The 20,992-nt window shown below is 46.9% G+C and overlaps 1 protein-coding gene across 3 annotated transcripts in view; it reads left to right on the top strand.

Annotated features, from left to right (window-relative positions):
* Positions 1 to 20,992, top strand: part of ZNF106 (zinc finger protein 106) — a 387,174-nt gene that overhangs the window by 125,959 nt on the left and 240,223 nt on the right. For all 3 annotated transcript variants that reach the window (XM_085627097.1, XM_085627096.1, XM_085627098.1), the window contains exons 6-7: positions 10,048 to 12,168; positions 13,046 to 13,643. In XM_085627097.1, the coding sequence (XP_085483223.1) occupies positions 10,048 to 12,168; positions 13,046 to 13,643 (2,719 nt within the window). The remainder of the gene's footprint in view (positions 1 to 10,047; positions 12,169 to 13,045; positions 13,644 to 20,992) is intronic.

Below are 20,992 nucleotides of genomic sequence, written 5' to 3'. Positions count from 1 at the left end.
GTGGCCCTGGCAGTGCAACCTCTACACCTATCTACTTCCCTACTTCCCTGAGTAAGTGAACAGGAGCCAGCTCCCACAGCCGCGTGGCCTGCTAATCAGCAGCCATCAACCAAGGCCCCCCTACCTCTCCTAGGATAACATTGGGACTAACTCTCTCTCTGCACCCGGCCGCCCTTGTGCCGCTGAGGGTGAACCAACTGTACCTACCTGACCCTGGGAGACCCATGAGTCTATGCCCAGAACCTTAACTCTGCCAGTCGAGTATTACCTTTAAACCGATAACTCAATTTTCTCCATAGGGTAACATTGACTGGCTTTTCCTGAAATTTCTTCTAAGTGTGGACTTTTCAAAACTTAAAATATTCACCAAAAATCAGCCGAGTAACGAAAACGAAAATACTCCCCTGCTCTTAGGTGAGCTCCCAGTGCTGGATCTTGGTGCCCTGAAAATACTTTCAACTGTACTTACCAGTAACCCAATTTTCTCCCATAGGAAATCATTGACTGTTTTTCTGTGAAATTTCTTTTAAGTGTCAATTTCTGTAAACTTTAAATATTCTTTAAAAATCGTATAATTTCTGAAAACGTAATTACTTACCTGTTTTGGATAAAGGTCCCAGTACTGAGTCTAGGTACCCAGTACTGGATTACAAAAGTAACAAGAACATACCATATCTGCAACTTGAATTTTCTGCCATAGGGAATCATGACTGTTTTCTATGAAATATTTTCTAAGTGTCAACTTTTAAAATAGCAAAATATTGTCTAAAAATCATCACAGTAATTAAGTCGACTTTTATCACTTGATTCCAAATACTGACCCAGGGCTGACTCTAGGATCCAGTCCTGGAATTCCAAAAGTAATCCTAAAAGTAATCTGTTGCAAATAACTTGAAACTTCCATGGAACTCAATGCATTATTGTGTTTAAAATTGTGTTGCCTATTGCAACCACTTGTAACTTTCTACAAAAGTCAATTGCATATTGCAAAAGTATTTATATAAAGCATCTCATTTTGAGAAAGTATATTTTAATACCTATTGTTGGTTCTAAAATAAAACAAGCATATATTTTTTATATATAAACCATTGGCCTAGAGTTCAGTTATTGAGAGTGTGAGTCCATTTGCTGACTGAGTGTGTGCAACAAATGCTTTACACTGTCCTCTGATACTGCCTTACTGCTCGACCAAGCTACCACTTTAGAGAGTAAGGTTATATCTAACTTTAGCCTCTGCCAAACCTCTGGGGACTGTGGTCTCTGTACACCCTGTACCTATTTGGGAACAGTATATACAGAGCCACTTTCTCACAAACCCCACAAAGCATATACAACAGGTCACTAAGCGACTGCGCATGCGCTGTCTAGGTTTGACCTAAAAACATGTTTTGGCATAGCCAGTAGGTCTGGCGTTTGCAGCCTGGTGCTCGGGTCAATTTCTTATTTTTATTGCAAAAATCTGTCCCATAAAGAAAACGTGGCCTCCATATGCTTGTATTTTCAATTGTAAAATGTAAAAAACATTCACTGATGTGGATGTTTTACTAGTGATATTTTTATACAAAAACCTTTTAGTTGCACCATGCATGTTATTATTACTTGTGAAACACATGAACACATCTCCAAGTAACCATCACTGAAATCGCAAGCAGCTTCTTGTCAGAATGTCATCTAAACAATTCATAACTTTAAAAACGGGACAGAAGAGAAATCACCATTTAACTGGGTCTACAAGTGCAAGCAAAATAAATATCTACTAAGAAAATAACTAAAAAGTACACTTGGAAACAGGTTTACCATTGGAGAGAAGGGCAGTATTTTTAGATGGATGTGACCACAGTCTTTGCTCAGTCATTCAAAATGAAGAGAAATAGCTAAAGTGGGGTGACCCATCGACAGTTGTTGTATGCTGTGGTGGGTGGAGACAAATGCAAGAATGACAGTTTAGCAGACCAATGAAAGAAACCTGCTAACCAAAAGGTCTCTATATATGTATGTGTTCGAGGCATGTGGGCTGCTGAATTCATATCTGTGCATAGATCGCCGCCTAGTGTTGGGTCCGGATGTTTGCACGTTGTTGTCCTGGAATAGTCTTCGAAGTATCCTGAGATAGGTGACTCCTCCCCTGGACCACAGTGGGCATGGGCATCCTCTCCATCCTCAGATTGTTTTTTTCCGCCATTGGGTTCGGATGTGCTTATCTTGACTCAAGTTAGGGAAAACTTTTTCCAGGCCAAAAGGCCTTTAGTTCGCATCGGTACTGTTCCCGATCAGTATCGACAGTTACTTGTTAGTTTACTGACTTCAAAAACAACTTTTTCGCATCGACCATCGACCCACATCGACGATGGAATCGAGGACACCATTCAAGCGGTGTCCTGTTTGCAATGCGAAATATCCCCATGTCGACGTCCACCCGGTGTGCAACAAATGCCTTTCACCGGATCACGACGAATCCACATGTATGGCCTGTGCCCGATTCCGATCCAAAAAGACTCTCCGGAATCGACGAGCAGCGAGACTTGAAGCGCAGCAAGCGGCACCGGCCCGACCAACATCTTCAGCGCCGAGGTCGAAGATGTGGAAGGCGTGGAGAACCTACCCTCCAGACCCGCTCCCGAACACGATTCCGGATCGGAAGACATCGAAGAACAACTCTTTCACAGGGATGAAGCCGACACCGAGGTAGGAGACTACGATGAGGCCTTAGGGGCCGAAGAAAGTAGCTCCGGTGACGAGCAAGGCCTACCCGTACAGACGGAGGATATCCCAGTGCGTCAGTCTATGGCTCCGGTCGAGGGATCGCCTTCGGGCCTTACCCAAGACCTATCCCGCAGTTCTTCGGCCCCGCCCTCGGGCCCGGCCTCGGACATTCAGCGACAGCCATTAGTACCCAAAATGACTGGTTCCCCTTCCTCGAAACCAAAACCGAAAGTCGTATCGGTTCCACAGAAACCGAAACTGAAAGTGACACTGGTCAGGTCGAAGCCCACTACACCTTCGACGCCAGCCAAACCCGTCGGCACCGACCGCACCAAACGGGACTTCGGTGCCGAACTCGCAGCAGCCGACATCGGCGCCGACACACGGAAAAAGGCCATCGGTACCGACAAACCGCCTCGGCCCCCGGCACCGAAACAATCTGCTCCGGCCACAAAGGTCAAAATGGCCGCTGCGTCGAACACCACTTCGAAAGCAGCACCGAAGGCCCAATCATCGACGCCTTCGACAGCTACTACCTCTCCTCGACTCGATGACCTCGTGGCCCCAAAGAAGTCCACGCCTGCCTCTACAGAACCGTCGGCGCTCCAGGAGCGACAAGTTGCAGCGTCCTTGCAACGCATCAAAGAAAAGGCAGCCCTCCAGGACACGTCAGGCTCCGAGCCGAAAAAAGCTCAAAAAGCTTCTCCAGCACCACCACACATCACTTTTGGCCTGCCGCCATCCACGGCGCCCAAACTGTTTGAAATAAGAACACGTGTCACCCAAACTAGGATCACACCTGCCGAACGCTCTCCTACAGAGACGTCACCGTCCCACATCATCGCTGCCGACACCGGCAGAATTATGCTCCACAAGCGGAGAATATCTTCCGAACAAGCTTTGGACTCCTACCGGATCCCGCAAAAAAAAAAAGCTGCCAGCGGATTCGGAACCAGTTCTTTACGAACGTCTCCATACCTCTTACTCACATCCACAGTCCTTCTCTCCGACACCCTCCGAAACCGACGTTTTGGAGGATTACATGGGTGACGACGTCCCCTACCCCAGAGAGATGGACCCTGAAGGCCAACAGGACCCTGACCAGGCTTGGGATGACCCTGTAGACCCGGGTGCACCTATGGATACACAGGACACGCAGCTATATGGCGCGAAAACGTCCCCCACAGAGGACACTGCCTCATTCAACGCCCTTATTGAACGTGCTGCGGCCAATCATGGTGTGCAACTCCACTCTGACACAATAGAGGACGATTTTCTAATGGATACTTTCGCATCCTCAAAACGGAATATCAAAACTCTACCCATGTTGAAAGGTGTCCTCAAACCAGCGAAGGACATTTTCAAAGAACCCACCAGGGCAAGAGTAATAAACCCCAGGATCGACAAGAAATATAGGTCGGCGCCTGGGGACCCTACGTACATTAAAGGCCAGTTGCCTCTGGACTCCATCGTAGTCGCTAATGCTCGCAAACGGGCGCACTCGCAGACAACTGGGGATGCTCCTCCCCCGGACAAAGAGTCCAAGGTGCTAGAGACCTCCGGCAAACGGGTTGCAGCCCAGGCAGCTAACATATGGCGTATTGCCAATACCCAGGCGCTCCTAGCTCGCTACGATCGCGCACACTATGACACATTAGAAACCCTACTCCAACATCTCCCTGACCAATACAAAGAGGGAGCAGAGATCCTCATCAGGGAGGGACAACTCCTCACAAACGCATCCATTAAGTGTGCACTGGATGCCGCAGATACAGCTGCCAGAGCAATAAACACCAGCGTCATGTTACGACGACACGCCTGGTTACGAATCTCCGGATTCAAACCTGAGGGTCAAAATAACATTCTCAATCAACCGGTCAACCCCGACTACTTATTCGGACCAGAGGTTGACACCACCCTAGAAAAAATAAAAAAGGACACAGACACTGCAAAGTCCATGGGGGCTCTCGAAACGCAGACCTTTCGGAGTGGCTCCTTTCGTCGCCCCGGAAATAGAGGAGCAGGTAGAGGACAGGGGTCACAGCAAACCTACAACAAGGGCAACACACAAAGTACCTACGATAAAAACACCCGGGGTGGATATCGTGGCTCCAGCACAAAAGGCAGAGGACGCGGATTTGGCAATACCAGGTTCTCCCCCAAGAACAAACAGTGACGCCCTCTCCCTTCCTCCCGACCACATAACACCTGTCGGGGGAAGGCTACAAAGGTTCCTGTCCACGTGGAACTCCATCACCACGGACAGGTGGGTCACAGATATTATCAAACACGGTTACTGCCTAGAATTAACCTCCACTCCACCCACAATACCGCCAAAACACCGTCCTATGTCCTCAGAGCACTTAGCGCTATTACAGCAGGAAGTGCTAAGTATGCTGAAAAAAGGTGCAATAGAGGTCGTACCCGTCCACAAGCAAGGTACGGGGGTGTACTCCCTGTACTTCTTAATACCAAAAAAGGACGGGTCGCTCAGACCAATACTAGACCTGAGACCCCTCAACCGCTACATTCTCTCAGAGCATTTCCACATGCTCACCCTACAACAAGTCCTCCCGCTTCTCAAACAGGGAGACTTCCTGGCCACGCTAGACCTCAAAGATGCGTATTTCCACATACCCATTCACCCCTCACACAGAAAATATCTCAGGTTCACTATTCAGGGGCAGCACTACCAATTCAAGGTTCTTCCCTTCGGCGTGACAACAGCACCCAGGGTTTTCACAAAGTGCCTAGCTACTGTGGCTGCACATCTACGGAGGCAACACATTCACGTCTACCCTTACCTGGACGACTGGCTTGTTCAGGCAAAGTCAGCCCAGCAATGTGCCAGCCACATGTCCCGCACCATTCACCTTCTTCACAGTCTAGGGTTCTCACTAAATTACCCGAAATCACATCTCCAACCCGCACACGTACAACAGTACCTAGGTGCGACCATAGACACTCTGGCAGCCACAGCTCAGCCAAATTTAGTGAGGATCAACAGCATGCAAATGCTGATTTCCAAGTTCAAACCCCAACACTCCCTTCCCGCGCGAGTGTTCATGCAGTTGATAGGCATGATGGCCTCCTGCATTTTCATAGTCCCACACGCGAGACTACATGTGCGCCCGCTTCAGGAGTGCTTAGCACGTCAATGGAATCAGGCTCACGGGCAACTAAAAGACCTAGTGTTGGTGAGCGGTCGGGCATACAACTCTCTGCATTGGTGGAATCCACAAAACCTTTGCAAGGGCCGACCGTTCCAAGAGCCTGTTCCACAAATAATACTGACAGCGGACGCGTCTCTCCAGGGATGGGGAGCTCATGTACTCAATTACACAGTGCAGGGACTATGGACAATACAACAAAAGAAGATGCACATCAACCTTCTAGAACTGATGGCAATCTTCCTGGCAATGAAAGCATTCAAAGTACACTTGTGCAACAAAGTCGTGTTGATCCGGACGGACAACATGACTGCCATGTACTACATACAGAAGCAGGGAGGAACACACTCTCCACAGTTGTCTCATCTGGCTCAGAGCATGTGGAAGTGGGCCATTCAGAGGAACATATTCCTCATGGCGGAACACCTCCCCGGCAAGGACAACCAGATGGCGGATCTGCTCAGCAGACACAGCCACCAGATGCACGAGTGGGAGTTACACCCATCAGTACTCCAACCGTACTTCCAGCAGTGGGGTCATCCAGAGATAGACCTATTCGCCACAAACGAAAACGCAAAATGCCAAAGCTTTGCCGCCAGGTTCCCACATCCGCAGTCGCAGGGCAATGCGATATGGATGAACTGGTCCGGCAGATTTGCGTACGCTTTTCCCCCAGCACCATTGATACCGCTGGTGGCACGCAAACTCAGACAACACTCACTAACACTCGTCCTGGTTGCTCCAACATGGGCACGCCAACCATGGTACACCACCTTTCTCGAACTTTCCGTGGTGCCGCATCAAACGCTGCGGATCAAACCCGCGCATTTGACGCAGAACCATGGAGAGATTCAGCACCCAGATCCGCAACAGCTGAACCTGGCAATCTGGCTCCTGAAGTCCTAGAGTTTGGCTACCTAAACCTGCCACCTGACTGTATGGACATCATTATCCAGCTAGAAGACCGACTACCAGAGCTTGCTATGCAGCCAAATGGAAAAGGTTCGTCATTTATTGCAATAACAATGACATTAACCCGCTACACGCATCCATCCAAAACATAATTTGTTACCTCTTACACTTATACCGATGCAATCTGGCATACACCTCCATACGTGTCCATTTGACCGCAGTATCAGCCTATCTCCAGCACAGGCAGCACCTCTCTTTATTCAGAGTGCCTGCCATCAAAGCATTCTTGGAAGGACTCAAACGTGTAATTCCTCCAAGCCACCCACCAGCTCCAATGTGGAACCTCAACCTGGTCCTCACACGCCTGATGGGTCCACCCTTCGAACCTCTACACTCATGCGAGATTCAATTCCTCACCTGGAAAGTAGCTTTCCTAGTAGCGATCACTTCTTTGAGGAGAGTTAGTGAACTCCAGGCACTAACCGTTCAAGAGCCATTCATACAGGTTCACGCCAACAGGGTCGTACTACGTACCAACCCCAAATTCATGCCCAAGGTGATATCGCAGTTCCACATGAATCAAACTATTGAACTGCCTGTTTTCTTTCAAAACCCACAAACTGTCGCAGAAAGAGCACTCCATACACTGGATGTAAAGAGAGCCCTCATGTACTATATAGACAGGACTAAAGTCTTTAGGAAAACTAAACCACTTTTCGTTGCCTTTGCCCCACACCACAAAGGTAACGCCATCTCCAAAGCAGGTATAGCCAGATGGATCGTTAAATGTATTCAAATTTGCTATCAAAAAGCTAAACGCACATTAACTATTCCCCCACGAGCCCACTCAACACGTAAGTTAGGGGCCTCCATGGCTTTCCTGGGAAACATTCCTTTGCATGATATATGTAGAGCAGCCACCTGGTCCACTACACATACATTTACCAAACACTATTGTGTAGATGTGCAATCAAAACAGCAGGCAGCTGTAGGACAGGCTGTTCTCAAAACTCTTTTTCAGACCGCTGCAGCTGGCACTGGTAGCCGCCGCTAATAGAGGGTACTGCTATATATTCTATGCACAGATATGAATTCAGCAGCCCACATGCCTCGAACTGAATATGCTACTTAACAGTGTGCATCTGTTCTTGGCATGTAGGGCTGCTGACATTCATATCGCCCACCCTCCTCCCCGGCGCCTGTAGCAGCTGCAGCTCTCAGAATTACTGTAAGCATGGTCATCACTTTCTGTATCTACTCCATCACTGCCACAATGGCGAAAAACAATCTAAGGATGGAGAGGATGCCCATGCCCACTGTGGTCCAGGGGAGGAGTCACCTATCTCAGGATACTTCGAAGACTCTTCCAGGACAACAACGTGCAAACATCCGGACCCAACACTACGCGGCGATCTATGCACAGATATGAATGTCAGCAGCCCTACATGCCAAGAACAGATGCTCACTGGTAAGTAGCATATTCAATATTATGTATGATATTTTTGAGAAAACAATAGTCTATAGCGACAACTAAAGCAATTTCAAAGGTCAACCCTAATAAACATGCCTTTCCTGTTTTGTGTCTTGTAGTAATTAGGCGATGTTGATTTTCAGTGGACTGCAAAGCCTCTGTTTGTTTGACAGACTAAAAGAAGAAATATTCAGTTAACTCCGAATGACCCGTTTGAGTCTCAAATTTCTTTAAAATTCAAATCGTGCCTTTTAAAATCTCATTATGGAATATTTTTGCCTTTAGCCCAAGTTTTTTTTCTTTAAAGAATGATGAGGGCCCAGCATCTTCCCTAACAATAAAGTTATGCAAAACACATGACTAAACAAGAATTGCCAAAAGGCTGGCAGCCAAAGGCAGACTTATTGGCTTTGCTGATGTGGTTTTTAGGTCTCGCCTGACCCAGCGCATGCGCTGGTCTGGCGAGACTTTTTGAGAGGGCTCCAAAAAGTGCTACAGGCCAGCCTAGAGCTACAGTGCATGTGCGCGGGCGCGCGCGCCGCGCTTGACCGCGATTACTTTCACTTTCGCGGCCGCTTTGATGTTTGATCGTGAACGTGATCCCTTTCGCGGCTGCTTGGCATAGCCAATAGGTCTCGCTTTTGGGACCTTATAAGTATTTAGTTATGAAACTGTTGCATGGCTAAACACTTATAAGGTCCCAAAGGCGAGACCTATTGGCTATGCCAATGCTTGTTATTTGTAGTGTCTAGTTTATGTGATATTTCGAGGAAGTACTCTGGCCCTCACTAATTAGCCTAGTGGTGGAAAAAGTTCTTTATCGGCCTGTTAAAACCAGTGCCTCCAGGGATCAATGTTTATAGTGTCAGATTAGTAACTGTTACCTCTAGTTTTCCTCATCCATACGTGGAAAAATGCTCAGATTTTGCTTTTTGCACCATTAAATGAATGTCACAGTATTTACCGGGCATTTCTCCTCTGGGAAATTTGGCAGGTTTGACTGACCAAAATTCACCCGGGGGGAAATTGTGGAAGATGTAATTAGTGATAAACTTGTGCTCACACTGTGTGCACAAACATGTTTGCTCAGGGATCAGAAAAAAACTGGCCACTTATAATGGGGATGTAAGATGTTTCTTATTCATAACCTAGGATGGGTAAAAGAGTTTGTACATGCACGAAAGGAGAAAGTTCATGTACAACACAAATTAAGTAAAGTGCCTGTGTACATGTATAGGGAAGAACATGTATTGAGACTGAATTGCTGAAACCCTTGGATTTTGCCACTTAAATTTCCCCTTTTCTGACTGCTGAATAAATAGTAGCGCTCAGACTTTGCACAGTTCAATGATTTGCCAGTCAATTTGTATTTGAATGGATTGCTACCTGTTCCCTAAAATTAAAGACAAGGTGGCAAAACGATATAGTGCTAGGTTTATCACTACATGCACTACTTCTTTTTCACCTCATCCTCTTCCCCTTTCTTCTTTCTTTGGCAGGAAATATAGGGTTACACATAATGCCATGTACAAGAAAGGAGTTAAGAGGAGGCTCATGAAGATTATGGTGTGATTGACTGATTCATGCCTCACTGTATGCTATAATGTTTTAGGCATGAAGATATTTCCTGTGACCCTAAACAAATGTCCCACATATCTAGGAAGCTATATAGAAACTAGTATTTTCTTGAATTTCTAAGGAAACCTTGCTTTATTATTGTGTAGTAGTGTTTAGAACATGAAAATGTAAAGCAACTGACCATTAGTTTTACAATGTATTCTTTTTTTTCAGACAAGATGGAACAAGCAACACATACCTGGAACCAGAAACTGATGACAGGAGGCTCCAGAGAAAAAGAGAAAATAGAGCACCTCATGGAAACCGAGATAATTATGAGCAAGATATGTGGCTCCACCATGGAATGCCACACAGAGACTGGAAATGGGAAAACGAGGGCTTTCTTAATCTAAGAACAGGAAAGTTCCCGCATTCCACCCAAATCTCCAATTCAAGCAGATATCCCAGGGGTACAAAAGGGCGTGGCGGATGGCAGTTAATTCCTCCTGGAGGGCCAGCAAAACGACATCAGGGCCTTAATAATACTGGAACTGCTTGGAATTCAAATAGGGGAGGCGCTGTGCCTTGGAATTTTAGAGGTACGGTAAGAAATCCCAATTGGAACCCTGAAAACGGTGCAAGTTTTCCTACGTGGCATCCTGGTGGAAACTGGAACTCCGTTCCACGTGCTACAAATGGATGGAATGATGGATTTCACCCAGGGAGGAACAGAGTGGATGACATGGGTGTGGGCTGGAATACAAAACGTGGTAGGTCCATAAATTATAATCGGATGAGATATACGTGGGAACGTCCGGACAAGGATCACACAAGTGCTCTGAAATCCTGTGGTGATCGCGCAGAGGAGCAGTGTGCCAATTCTGTGTATCCAGAGGATTACACCAGTGATCATCTTCCTCTTGGTACCACATTTGAGTTTAGTGCACAAGAGAAATTAGATTACAAAACTACCAAGTACACTGCAAAAGGAGCAAGCCCGTCTAAAGATAAACCCTATCGCTGGAGCCCTTATCCTTCCCAGAAAGCTGCAGAGAACCAACCTCCAACTGAAGATATAGCTGAAAGTTCAGAAAAGGAACTGCAAAAGGTTTTGAAAAATAGTGAAACCAATATTTCAGACTCTCAACCAAAGCTCAGCGTAAATGATGACGCTTGTCAACCTAAAAGTAATAATTTAGATGCGGATTCAGGCAATCCTTTTAAGGAGTCAGCAGACACTGCTAGTGAACGAAGTTCTGATCAAGATAACAGAAAAAGTAGCAGAATGCCAGTCCTTAAATGTCCTCTTTTACCAAGCCCTAGCAAACGTCTTACACAAAAGCGAGAGGCAGCAAGTGTGCAAAATAGTGTCAAGCCTATCTTTCCTGCATCTCCCCGAGAAAGCCGGACCCGTTTGAGCGCACTCCATTTAGAGACTGACCAGTCCAACTCTTATATCTCCAAGCTGCGCAGTGCTTCTTGTCGTAGCCCTGCGAACAAAGCCAACATTGACACACCTCCAAAGGAGGCCATGGAAAGCCTCAGCGAAGTTCTACGGAAAGCCAAAGAAATCTTACAGTCCAGCCGATCTATGCGAAGTGAACATCTCCTCAAAAGCTATACAAAACAATCTGAAGAAGTTAGTAACTCAGATAAGGTTTCAAAAGATACCGAGACAACAGAACTTCATGTGGAATTGCTGGAGAATGTAAGTGATGGGGAGCTATCGGATGATGAACGCTTTGGAGAAAAATCTGAAAAACCTTGCCTTATTGGAGATACCTTGCTCCCCTGTGAAGACACAAGCAAGGAAGAAAGAAACACTTTTGAAACGTCTGACAATTTCGCCAGCTCTTCAGATGCTACTGCAGGTCCCACCAAATGTGTTCCACTTAAAAGTGAATCAAAAGAGTCACCCTTGTCTCTTCTGGAAAGTGTTGAGTGTGCTGCTCTGCAAAGTGAAGACAGTGAACATCCACTTCAAGCCGATGCGCAGGTGGAGTCAGATGCAGGCACAAGTAATGTGTGTGATCAGGACATGCAGAAAGGAGCCAGTCCCCAACCTCTTCTGCCTCCACTAAGCAAGCTTGGTCTTCCAGTATCCCTCCAGCGAGACCTGACACGACACATTGGTCCTAAAAGCAAAGCTACGGCACATCTTCCAGAGCCCAATCTCAATAATGCACGCCGAATCCGGAATGTGAGCGGCCATCGAAAAAGTGAGACTGAAAAGGAATCTGGATTGAAGCCAACCCTGCGGCAGATTCTAAATGCTTCACGTCGAAATGTAAATTGGGAACAGGTTATCCAGCATGTGACCAAAAAAAAACAGGAACTTGGCAAAGGCTTACCACGGTTAGGATCCTTGTTTTACTTAATATTGAGCAGTGAGGTGTGTCAATGAGTCATTTTGTTTTATTGTCAGTTGCAGTCCAGTATGCCAAGCAGTCATACTTGTCTACAAAGCAGTAACAGTAGTACTATAGTTTATGGTTGTAGGGCTTATAGCCATGATTGTGCAATTGAGGTGCAACACAGGAAATCTTTTCGTTTCATCATTTACAAGCTGCTTCAGATCAGAATAGTGTTCAGGATTTTGTGTGACAGTTTATTGCTTTTTTGCTCTTCATGAGTCTACACAGAGCATTTAATGCAAGACTTGGTAGACTTTATGGTGTATTGACATTCTATATAGAGCATTGGTATGCAGAAGGTTAAAAATGGACCATTTTTGAGATTGCATAGAAACAAATGGTTCCAACGGGTTTTGATGATGGTCCACCTAACATGCATGGGGCAAAAGAGAGCCAAGTGTTTTATGCTATTTATGTCAGTTGTAGTATGAAGTAATTCCGCTTCATGTTTTTTGCCATGGTGCATAACTTCATGTAGGATGGTTTCGTGCTAAACCTTTTTTTTCTTATTCCTTTTTTAGCAAAGAACTCAAATGGTCCCATTGGCTAATCTTTATTTAATACCCCTTGTGTCCTTTATAGTTGTGTTCCCCCTCTTGAAATCCAACCACATGAGAGGTTGATTACCTCCTTGGATCTGTGTATTTTGATGAATACACAGGGAGGGCAATTGGAGGAAGGTTATTGTTCAGTAGCTTGGGAAACATGCCATAGTTTGATTTAGAGGCTTTCATGAGCCTCTTTATTTAAAGTGATGTTTTTCAGTGTTATCATTGTAAGTTTCCACCCTGCTTTAATGCTTGTTTTCCTTCCATAAGATTTGGTATAGAGATGGTTGCACCAGTTCAGAACGAACAAGATGAACTCGATATGGAAGAAGATTTCCAGCTTTCCAATTTTGAAGGATTCCACTGGGAAGCAATTACCATTCCACTACCTGGTACAGCTCGAAAGCGCAGCCTCTCTGAGAGCAGTGTTGCAGTGGACCGAACCAGCTCTGTTTATGATTTATTTTCTGACAAAGCTGCACACAGAGAAATAAAGAGGCAAGATGTGCCCTCCAGCCAACGGAATTCTGTGCCACTGGGACCAAATGGTAATGAAGACATGCAGACTGATCCTAAACCAAAGGCGCCTGCCTGCACTACATCCTCTCTGGCAGCAGAAATAGCTGCAACTCAGCACAGTACTTTGTCTGCTGTTGAAATATCATCTATAAAGAGAGAGCAAACCCCTGAACAATGTCTTGAGAACCAAAAGACAACAGAGATTCAAGAGGGGCAAAGTTTGGCTCCACCCCAAGCTCTCACTTTACCCACCTCCAACTCAGTAGATGCAGCTACTGACAGCAGTTGTACATCTGGTACTGAGCAGAATGACAGCCAAAGTGTTGGGAAGAAAAGGAGGGCAACTGCGGTGAGTAAAGACTACAGGAAGCACTATACTAACTCAATGAGAACCCTGTATAACCCCTGCACTCACCGCTGTTTAATCTATTAACGGATTGCTACACATTGAGCATCTCTAATCTTGCCATTACGATGGCCCTGGTGTTTCGTACTCCGCAAGCACACTTGAAACCTAGCCATCCTCATTGTTTATCTGTGCATTTATTTAACATATGTAAGTACAATAGCCCTAGACACGTTGGGGCACTTTAAAATTATGAAGAAATGCAGTGAAGACAAGAGGATGATGATGTCCTAGTAAATGTACTGTAATAGAATAGTGAGAAGGAGGCACCATTTGCGTAGAAAAAACAAGATGGGTATCTCAATTTAAGTAATGAGGGCTACTGGCGATATCAGTGTAGTCTTGCAGATAAGATCTGCAAAAGAAGGTCTTTAGATTTCGGAAAGACTGCAAGGATTTTTTTCAATCAGGTATCTTCTAAGGTTCTTTTAAGGTTTTGGTACTTTATTATACTGAAGCTCCTATGGTGGTTCTTTGCGATCAAGTGATACTGCTCACCCTTTACAATGCCTGCTTCTGTCATGCTTATATAAAGTTCTTGTACACACAGCGGTTTCATGCCACTAATAAAACTGTCTCCAGCTTCTGATTTGCTTCTGCAGTTGTCTGTTGTATTACAAACTAAAGGGTGGCAGATCTTTCATTATTCTGTAATCTGGGTGCTGCGGCGTTGCATATTCAAAAAGTAAGGCAGTTGTGTTTCTCAAGACTCTACTGGTCAGTGTTTCCAAATTCTCTTTATACTTGTGCCCACTTCCAAGTATTGGACTGCCCGCAAAGCTTCTCATCAACTTCTTAAAACACTACTTTGTGGGAGGACAACATATTAACACATTATTTATGCACATGTCCATGACTATTTTACTGTTATCACATCTAATCCTAAGAATATAATCAGAGTCAGTGTTTGGTGCAAATAATTGATTCTCCAAGCGCTGGACTTTTTCAAAAGTTTTTTTACTCTTTTGCCAACAAAAATATATTCCTTTGTTGTTGGAGTCAGCCAACGCATTTCGTCCCTATGTTGAGACTACATCAGGGCAATATATTTATCATAGTTAAACTTCCATCTATCCTGTTGTCCTTTACATTTAAACGAGAAGAGGGAGCGTTTTTTTGGCCAGACACAGGAGAAACTACACAAAACCAAATGGAGTGGATGTGAGGAGAAAAGGATAGATGAAAGTTTAACTATGAGAAATGTATTGACCTGATGAAGTCCGAATATAGGGATGAAACGTGTTAGCTGGGTCTGTCCAACAGCAAAAGATTGGTATTGTTTATTCCATTTTTTGATCCTCCTAAATTAACCCTTTGTTGTTGTGGGTAAATTTGGTGGTTTACATAATATTTTCCCACTTACCTTTGCTACAAGTGATAAATAGTTTTAAAGAGGAGAGGTACTTGTTTTTGCTGGTGTTTTCTCTCACATAATGGCCCCATTTACCTTGTTCAAATATTGAGATTTATATTCAGTTAATTAATTTTTTTATTTTGGAGCCTGTTGGCGAGCTTAATAAAAAACATACAGTATTTTAGTGGGATCGCTCTATAAAGCATGTTTAGCAGAGCTGTTTAGTCAAGACTATGGCTTTCGTTTCGGTTGTTATCTCCGTTAATGTGCTACAGTAACTGCTGAATACATGTTGTTAACATATTGGGGCTTTTCAGCTGCATGTTTGGAATCAACCTTTTTAAGGAGTCAGCGTGTTAATTTTTTTTTGTTAACACTACCAGTCCCCCTAGCTCCCTCTTAATAAAGTGGTCTTCGGTTAGCAAGGGTTTTTCCTCACGGTTGTGTCTACAGACCGCAGCTCGTGTTTTGTTGATTCCATTAAAACCATTTGTGTTATTTTGAAAGTGACGTAAAATTGAAGAGTCTGCAGTGCTTTGGTATTTCCTGATATTCTGACAACTGTGGAAGCAGAAGGAAGAAATGGAAGTACATGAGTTACTTGCTGGTAATATTCAGTCATGGCTTCTCTCCTTCTCCAATTTATTCTGCGCCCAGTATCAGTACTAGGTTGAGGTGTGGGTCTGCACATTTTTTGTTTTACCATGGTGTTTGTTTATCTCCCAGAAAAGAACTCTCCTTCATGCATCTGATAGTAATCGAGCCACAGATATCTTACCTCTGAATTTCCCAGGCGTCAGACTGGATCCGGAAGAGTTTTCTTTGAGCAATACACCTGCGTGCCAGTAGGTGGAGTCAGTAGGCTCCGCGTGACATCATCGACGTTGTCCATGCCATTGTGACATTTGAGTCACCTATATAGGTGCCACCTCGGTGTGCTGACATCAGTTCTTTTCTTTTCGTGCCAGCCAATGCATATCTGCGAAGAGAGCTACTCTGTCACTTTTAGACAGGCTTTTTTCGAGGTTTTGTCTACCCCCTTTTTAGTTGTGTAGGATTTCCTCATGTCAAACAAGACTTCTGGCTTCAAGTCATGTGGTGCCTGTCACCGCTCCATGTCAGCACCTGGTTTGTCTTTGGTGCCTGGACCACAACCACCACTCGAAGTGGTGCTCCGACTGCCAGGCCATGGCCCTAAAGCTTTGAGAGAGTGGTCCCTAAAGCTGCTTGCGGCCCGGCACTTGGCATGGTGTCGTTCTCCACGGAGGTCTCGTTCTCCATTCAAGAGGAAGTTCTGGGCACCGCTTCGGGAGTCTCAAGTCTTCATCCTGGAACACTCGAAGTCGTTGAATCTGTCAGGTAAGAAGCAGAGGAAACATAAGAAGTCAAAGCGTGCTTTGACTTATTCCCATCTGTCGGCCTACACGACAGAGCTCTAGGCGCTGTCGTGCTAGGCGCTCTAGGCCTCGTTCCTCGGAACCTGTGCCTGGGTCGGCTCCTCGCCTTCCTGGGAGCCGAAGCAACCCCCACGCAGCTCAAGGAATTATATGATGCCATGTGCCTCATATTGGGAGACCTAACCCCTCCCGCGCGCCTTCGGGCCCCGTCGGCTCAGAGTGGGCTCCATCGGCTTCCACACATGCAGCTCCAGCCCCAACGCTGATGACCCCTCACAAGGATCAGGTGATGGATCCGACGTCAGTCGTCCCACTGTGTCCTTCCCCGGTGCCGATCCCCACGCTGAGACTCCCAACGCCACTGGTGCCAGCGGCAGTGCCAGCCCCATTCTTATCCCTGACAACCCGGAGCCGGATTTGCGCCAACAGATCTATTAGGTTCTAGGTTTATTCCTCAGTCCTGTTCTCAAGGACTAGGAATGGAGGATAATTGGAAGGGGTCGCTTCCCTTATGAAATGGACTGGTATGAGGAATTGGGCAAGGCCAGCTGACTGGATACCGCTCCAGATTCTGGCCTGCTTTCTCCCCCTACCCTGGCTACGGAGGAGGAGGCATCATATGTTATAGTGTTGCGAAGGGCAGCTGAGGTCCTGGACCTTCAGCTCCCTTCTGTGGGGCTCAAGACGAACATCTTGACGGAGGTCATGCAGCCTGGTGTCGTCTCCTCTCAACCCTTGCTGACTTTCAACAACGCCTTAACTAATGTCCTTTTGGGAACCTAGTCCAAGCCCAAAACAGGAGGCTCCTGTGAATAGGACAATGGCCCGCTGCCATCAGCCATCAGCCTACACCGGATGACCCAAATTTATTCACCAACCACCCTACCCCTGAGTGGTTGGTGGTCCAAGCCTCTACCTCTAAGTCACATTTCCTTCCACAACCCTGAATAGGGCATCCAAGAGGCTGGATAGTTGGGATAAGACATTTTTTTCTTCCACCAACCTTGTATTGTAGTCTGTGAACACCGCATGCTTATTAAGCCAATATTTCCAGATTTTGTGGGAAATGGTTGTGCAAGTGCTGCCATGGGTCCTGGAGGAGGCCCGAGCCATCCTCTCCCAAGCAGTATCAGATGGGAGAGATACGGCAACGTTCGCCATTCGTTGTGGTCTTGAAACGACCGCCTCGCTGGGCAGAGCGATTTCATCAACAGTGGCTGTCTGGCGCCACGCCTGGTTGAGGACTTCTGACTTTTCAGGGGATGTCCAGGCCTCTTTCATGAAAATTCCGTTTGATGGCACCTGTTTCTTTGGAGACAAGGTAGATCTGTCACTGAAGCGCTTTAAAGACTCATTGGCTACGGCCTAGTCCTTTGGCCTCACAGTGGCCACTCGCCCTCAGTCTGCCTTACACCCCTTTGATGGCTACTGAAGGGGCTTTCAGCTGTGCCAGCCATACCTAAGCCCCAATGCCACGCAAATTCAATAGCCTCTGCGTGGCCGTGGGTTTGGCTCGTTCAGTGCCCATGGGTCAGGTAACCAGAGCTCGATTCAGTCCACTGCTCGCCTTGCAACCTCAGCCTCCAAGCCTTCCTAGTCCGGCCCTTCAAGATCATGGACGGCCAGTTGGTGGCAGTATCAGCCATCACCTCCACCACTGGCAGAACACCACCTCGACCAGGTGGGTCCTCCAGATCGTCTGAAGGGCCTACTCCCTCCTCTTTTAAACTACCTTCCCCTTTGCCTCCAGCTTACCGCTGGCTGACTGAGAATCACTTGACTTTGCTTTGGCTTGCTTGCCACAGGCTGTTGTCTTCCATCTTCATACTACGGCAAAACTTCTGCATTTGCTGGGGTTCACTATCAACATGCCGAGGTCCTACCTGACTCTTTCTCAAATGCTCCCTTTCATCGAAGCTGTTCTGGACACAGTGCAGATTCTGGCCTATGCTCCTGAGCGGTGGGTCCAGTATATTCAGGCTATGATAATGATGTTTCAGCCTCTATCCTGGATTACTGTGAGAATGACTCTCAGGCTGCTGGGCCTCATGGCCTCCTGCATCCTGCTAGTGACACACGCCTGATGGCACATATGGGCTCTTCAGTGGGACATGAAGGTCAAGTGGGTTCAGCATAAGGGGAATCTTCTTGACATAATTGAGATCTCAGAGAGAACTGCACAGGATCCTCAGTGGTGGCTAAACTACCGTGATTGTGTCAGTGGCAGATCCCTACCCCTCCCCCTTCCCTAACCAGACCACACCGTAATGACAGATGCGTCACTTCTGGGATAGGGCGACCATCTGGGAGAGGTGGAGATCAGGGGACCCTGGTCTCTGTTGGAATCAAGACTGCGCATCAACTTGCTGGAGTTCCAAGCGAGTATCTTGGCATTGAAAGCCTTTCTTCCTTTAATCAAGAGAAAGCTGATTCAAGTGTGTAGGGAAGCAGGATCTGCTTTCATGATTACCCCCACTTTTTGATGGTGTTAATCTGTTGTATGACTGATATGACTGGGATCCTGCTAATCAGGACGCCAGTCACTGTGTTTTCTCGCAAAATTGGACTGTGGTAAGTACTTTGGTACCTTCTCAATTGGGTACTGGTGTACCCTTGTAAGTCCCTAGTATATGGTACTAAGGTACCCAAGGCATAGGTACACCAGGGGTCTCCCATGGGTTGCAGCATGAATTGTGCCAGCATCAGAAGGAGGAGAGGGAATCCCTAGGCTGGGGGATCCCCTCTCAGCAGCAGCACGCAGTCCAGTGCAGCAGGGAGAAAGTAAAGCACTCCCTAGAGAGTAAAATCAAGCGCTCACCATGCGCTAGGGCTAAGTTCCTTGGGGAAAAAGAAATGGAGCACCAAGCTCCCAGCAAAGACGTCTTCAGGGCAAAAGGGGCAGGCAGGGCACAGGGAGGCCAGCCCTCCCCTGGGCCCCCAGCAGCTGCACGCCCTGCAGGATCAAGTATGAACATTTTCATGGGGTCACAGCCCCTCTTTTATACACAGAATCCTTTGTCTCCAAAGGTGCAGGGAAGGGGCGAACCAGATGCAACTGGTTCCTGAGCACTTTGTTTTTCTCAGCCCCTCTCCCTATTCACAGGACAGGCCAGGGACATTAGACGCACCACAGGGGGTGGAGCCAGCATTGTGTGGGGAAAGCCCAGCCCTATTCAGGTCCCAGGTGTACTCCTCCCTGCCATCAACATGCAGCTCTCTCCACTCACCACCGTGGCAGACCCATCCTGACTCCTGGAGACAGACACACCAGCCAATCGCAAGCCAGACAGTCACTGCACATTTATTATACAGACAGGATAGCTTCTAGAAGTGGCACTTCTACACGAGACACCGTAACGCCGCACACATCATTGCGCAGCATTCACTCTCACGAGTTCGCACATACCAAACTCTGCACTCCTCTCACATCAGGACTTAACACGGTCACTCAGATCCCCCATGCATTCCTATGGGAGGGCAGGTCAGTCTCACTAAAACATACACAGAGCGCACGCGCTTTCAACTGGGACACAGTGTAAAAGCGCCTAGAGGCTTAAAACCACTAGTACAACACAGGAAAAAGGCTAAGATAATGCAAAAAGTTCTAGGGGTGAACTGGCCAGAAGGGCCAAGTCCAACAGGTACCCAAGGCATAGGTACACCAGGGGTCTCCCATGGGTTGCAGCATGAATTGTGCCACCCATGAGAGACCACTCAAAATGTGACTACAGGCCTGCCATTGCAACCTGTGTGAGCTGGTGCTAGCACCACTCACAACAGATACAAGTTTTCTTCTATCTGAGGTCACTGCACTTAAAACCTATAAGTCACCCCTAAGGTAGGCCTTTCAATCCTAAAGGCAGAGTGCTAGGTTACAAGTGTGAGGGTGCCATGCACGATCAGGAAACCCACTACAAACCCCGGAGTCAATTCTCCAGGCTTTGCAAATGCGGTCAGCCATTTTGATACATATAATGGCCATGCTTCACTACGCGATGGCTAACTATATAGTGGGTATGCCGAACCTGGGCATGTTTGGTATTAAACATGTTGGAATCATACCCCAACAACGTTACCGGTGTTGGAGTATGATTCCATGCACCAGGGGGCTCCTCCGTGAAGCCCCGTACTCCCAATAACAGCATTCCAGGGTCTGCCAGCAAGCTAGTGCTGCTGCCGAACCCATACCCGATTCTACCCTCCTGCTGCTGAGCTTAGGTCTGGTAGGGGAAGGTAGAACAATAGGTATCCTGTCACGGGGAGGTGTGACCACCTCCCAGGCAGGGCTTAGTGCCCTTTGGCTTGGGTTGGGGTGCTTGCCAGCGCCACCAGACTGCTTTGAAGGGAACATTTGGTGCCCTCCTTGCATACTCCAGTTTGTCCCAGTTTAGGGAGCTGTTTGCTCCCGCTCTGGTGTGAAACTGGACAAAGGACATGGGAGTATCCTCCCCTCTGTCCAGCCCCTCCTCTGGGAGGGAACACTGAATCGTTCCAACCCTTTCCCTAGGGTACTTAAGGACTTACCTGTGGGTGGCTCTTCA

Source organism: Triturus cristatus, chromosome 9 (assembly GCF_964204655.1).
Source record: "Triturus cristatus chromosome 9, aTriCri1.1, whole genome shotgun sequence".
Taxonomy (NCBI): domain Eukaryota; kingdom Metazoa; phylum Chordata; class Amphibia; order Caudata; family Salamandridae; genus Triturus; species Triturus cristatus.
This window is presented reverse-complemented; position numbering and strand designations above follow the sequence as displayed.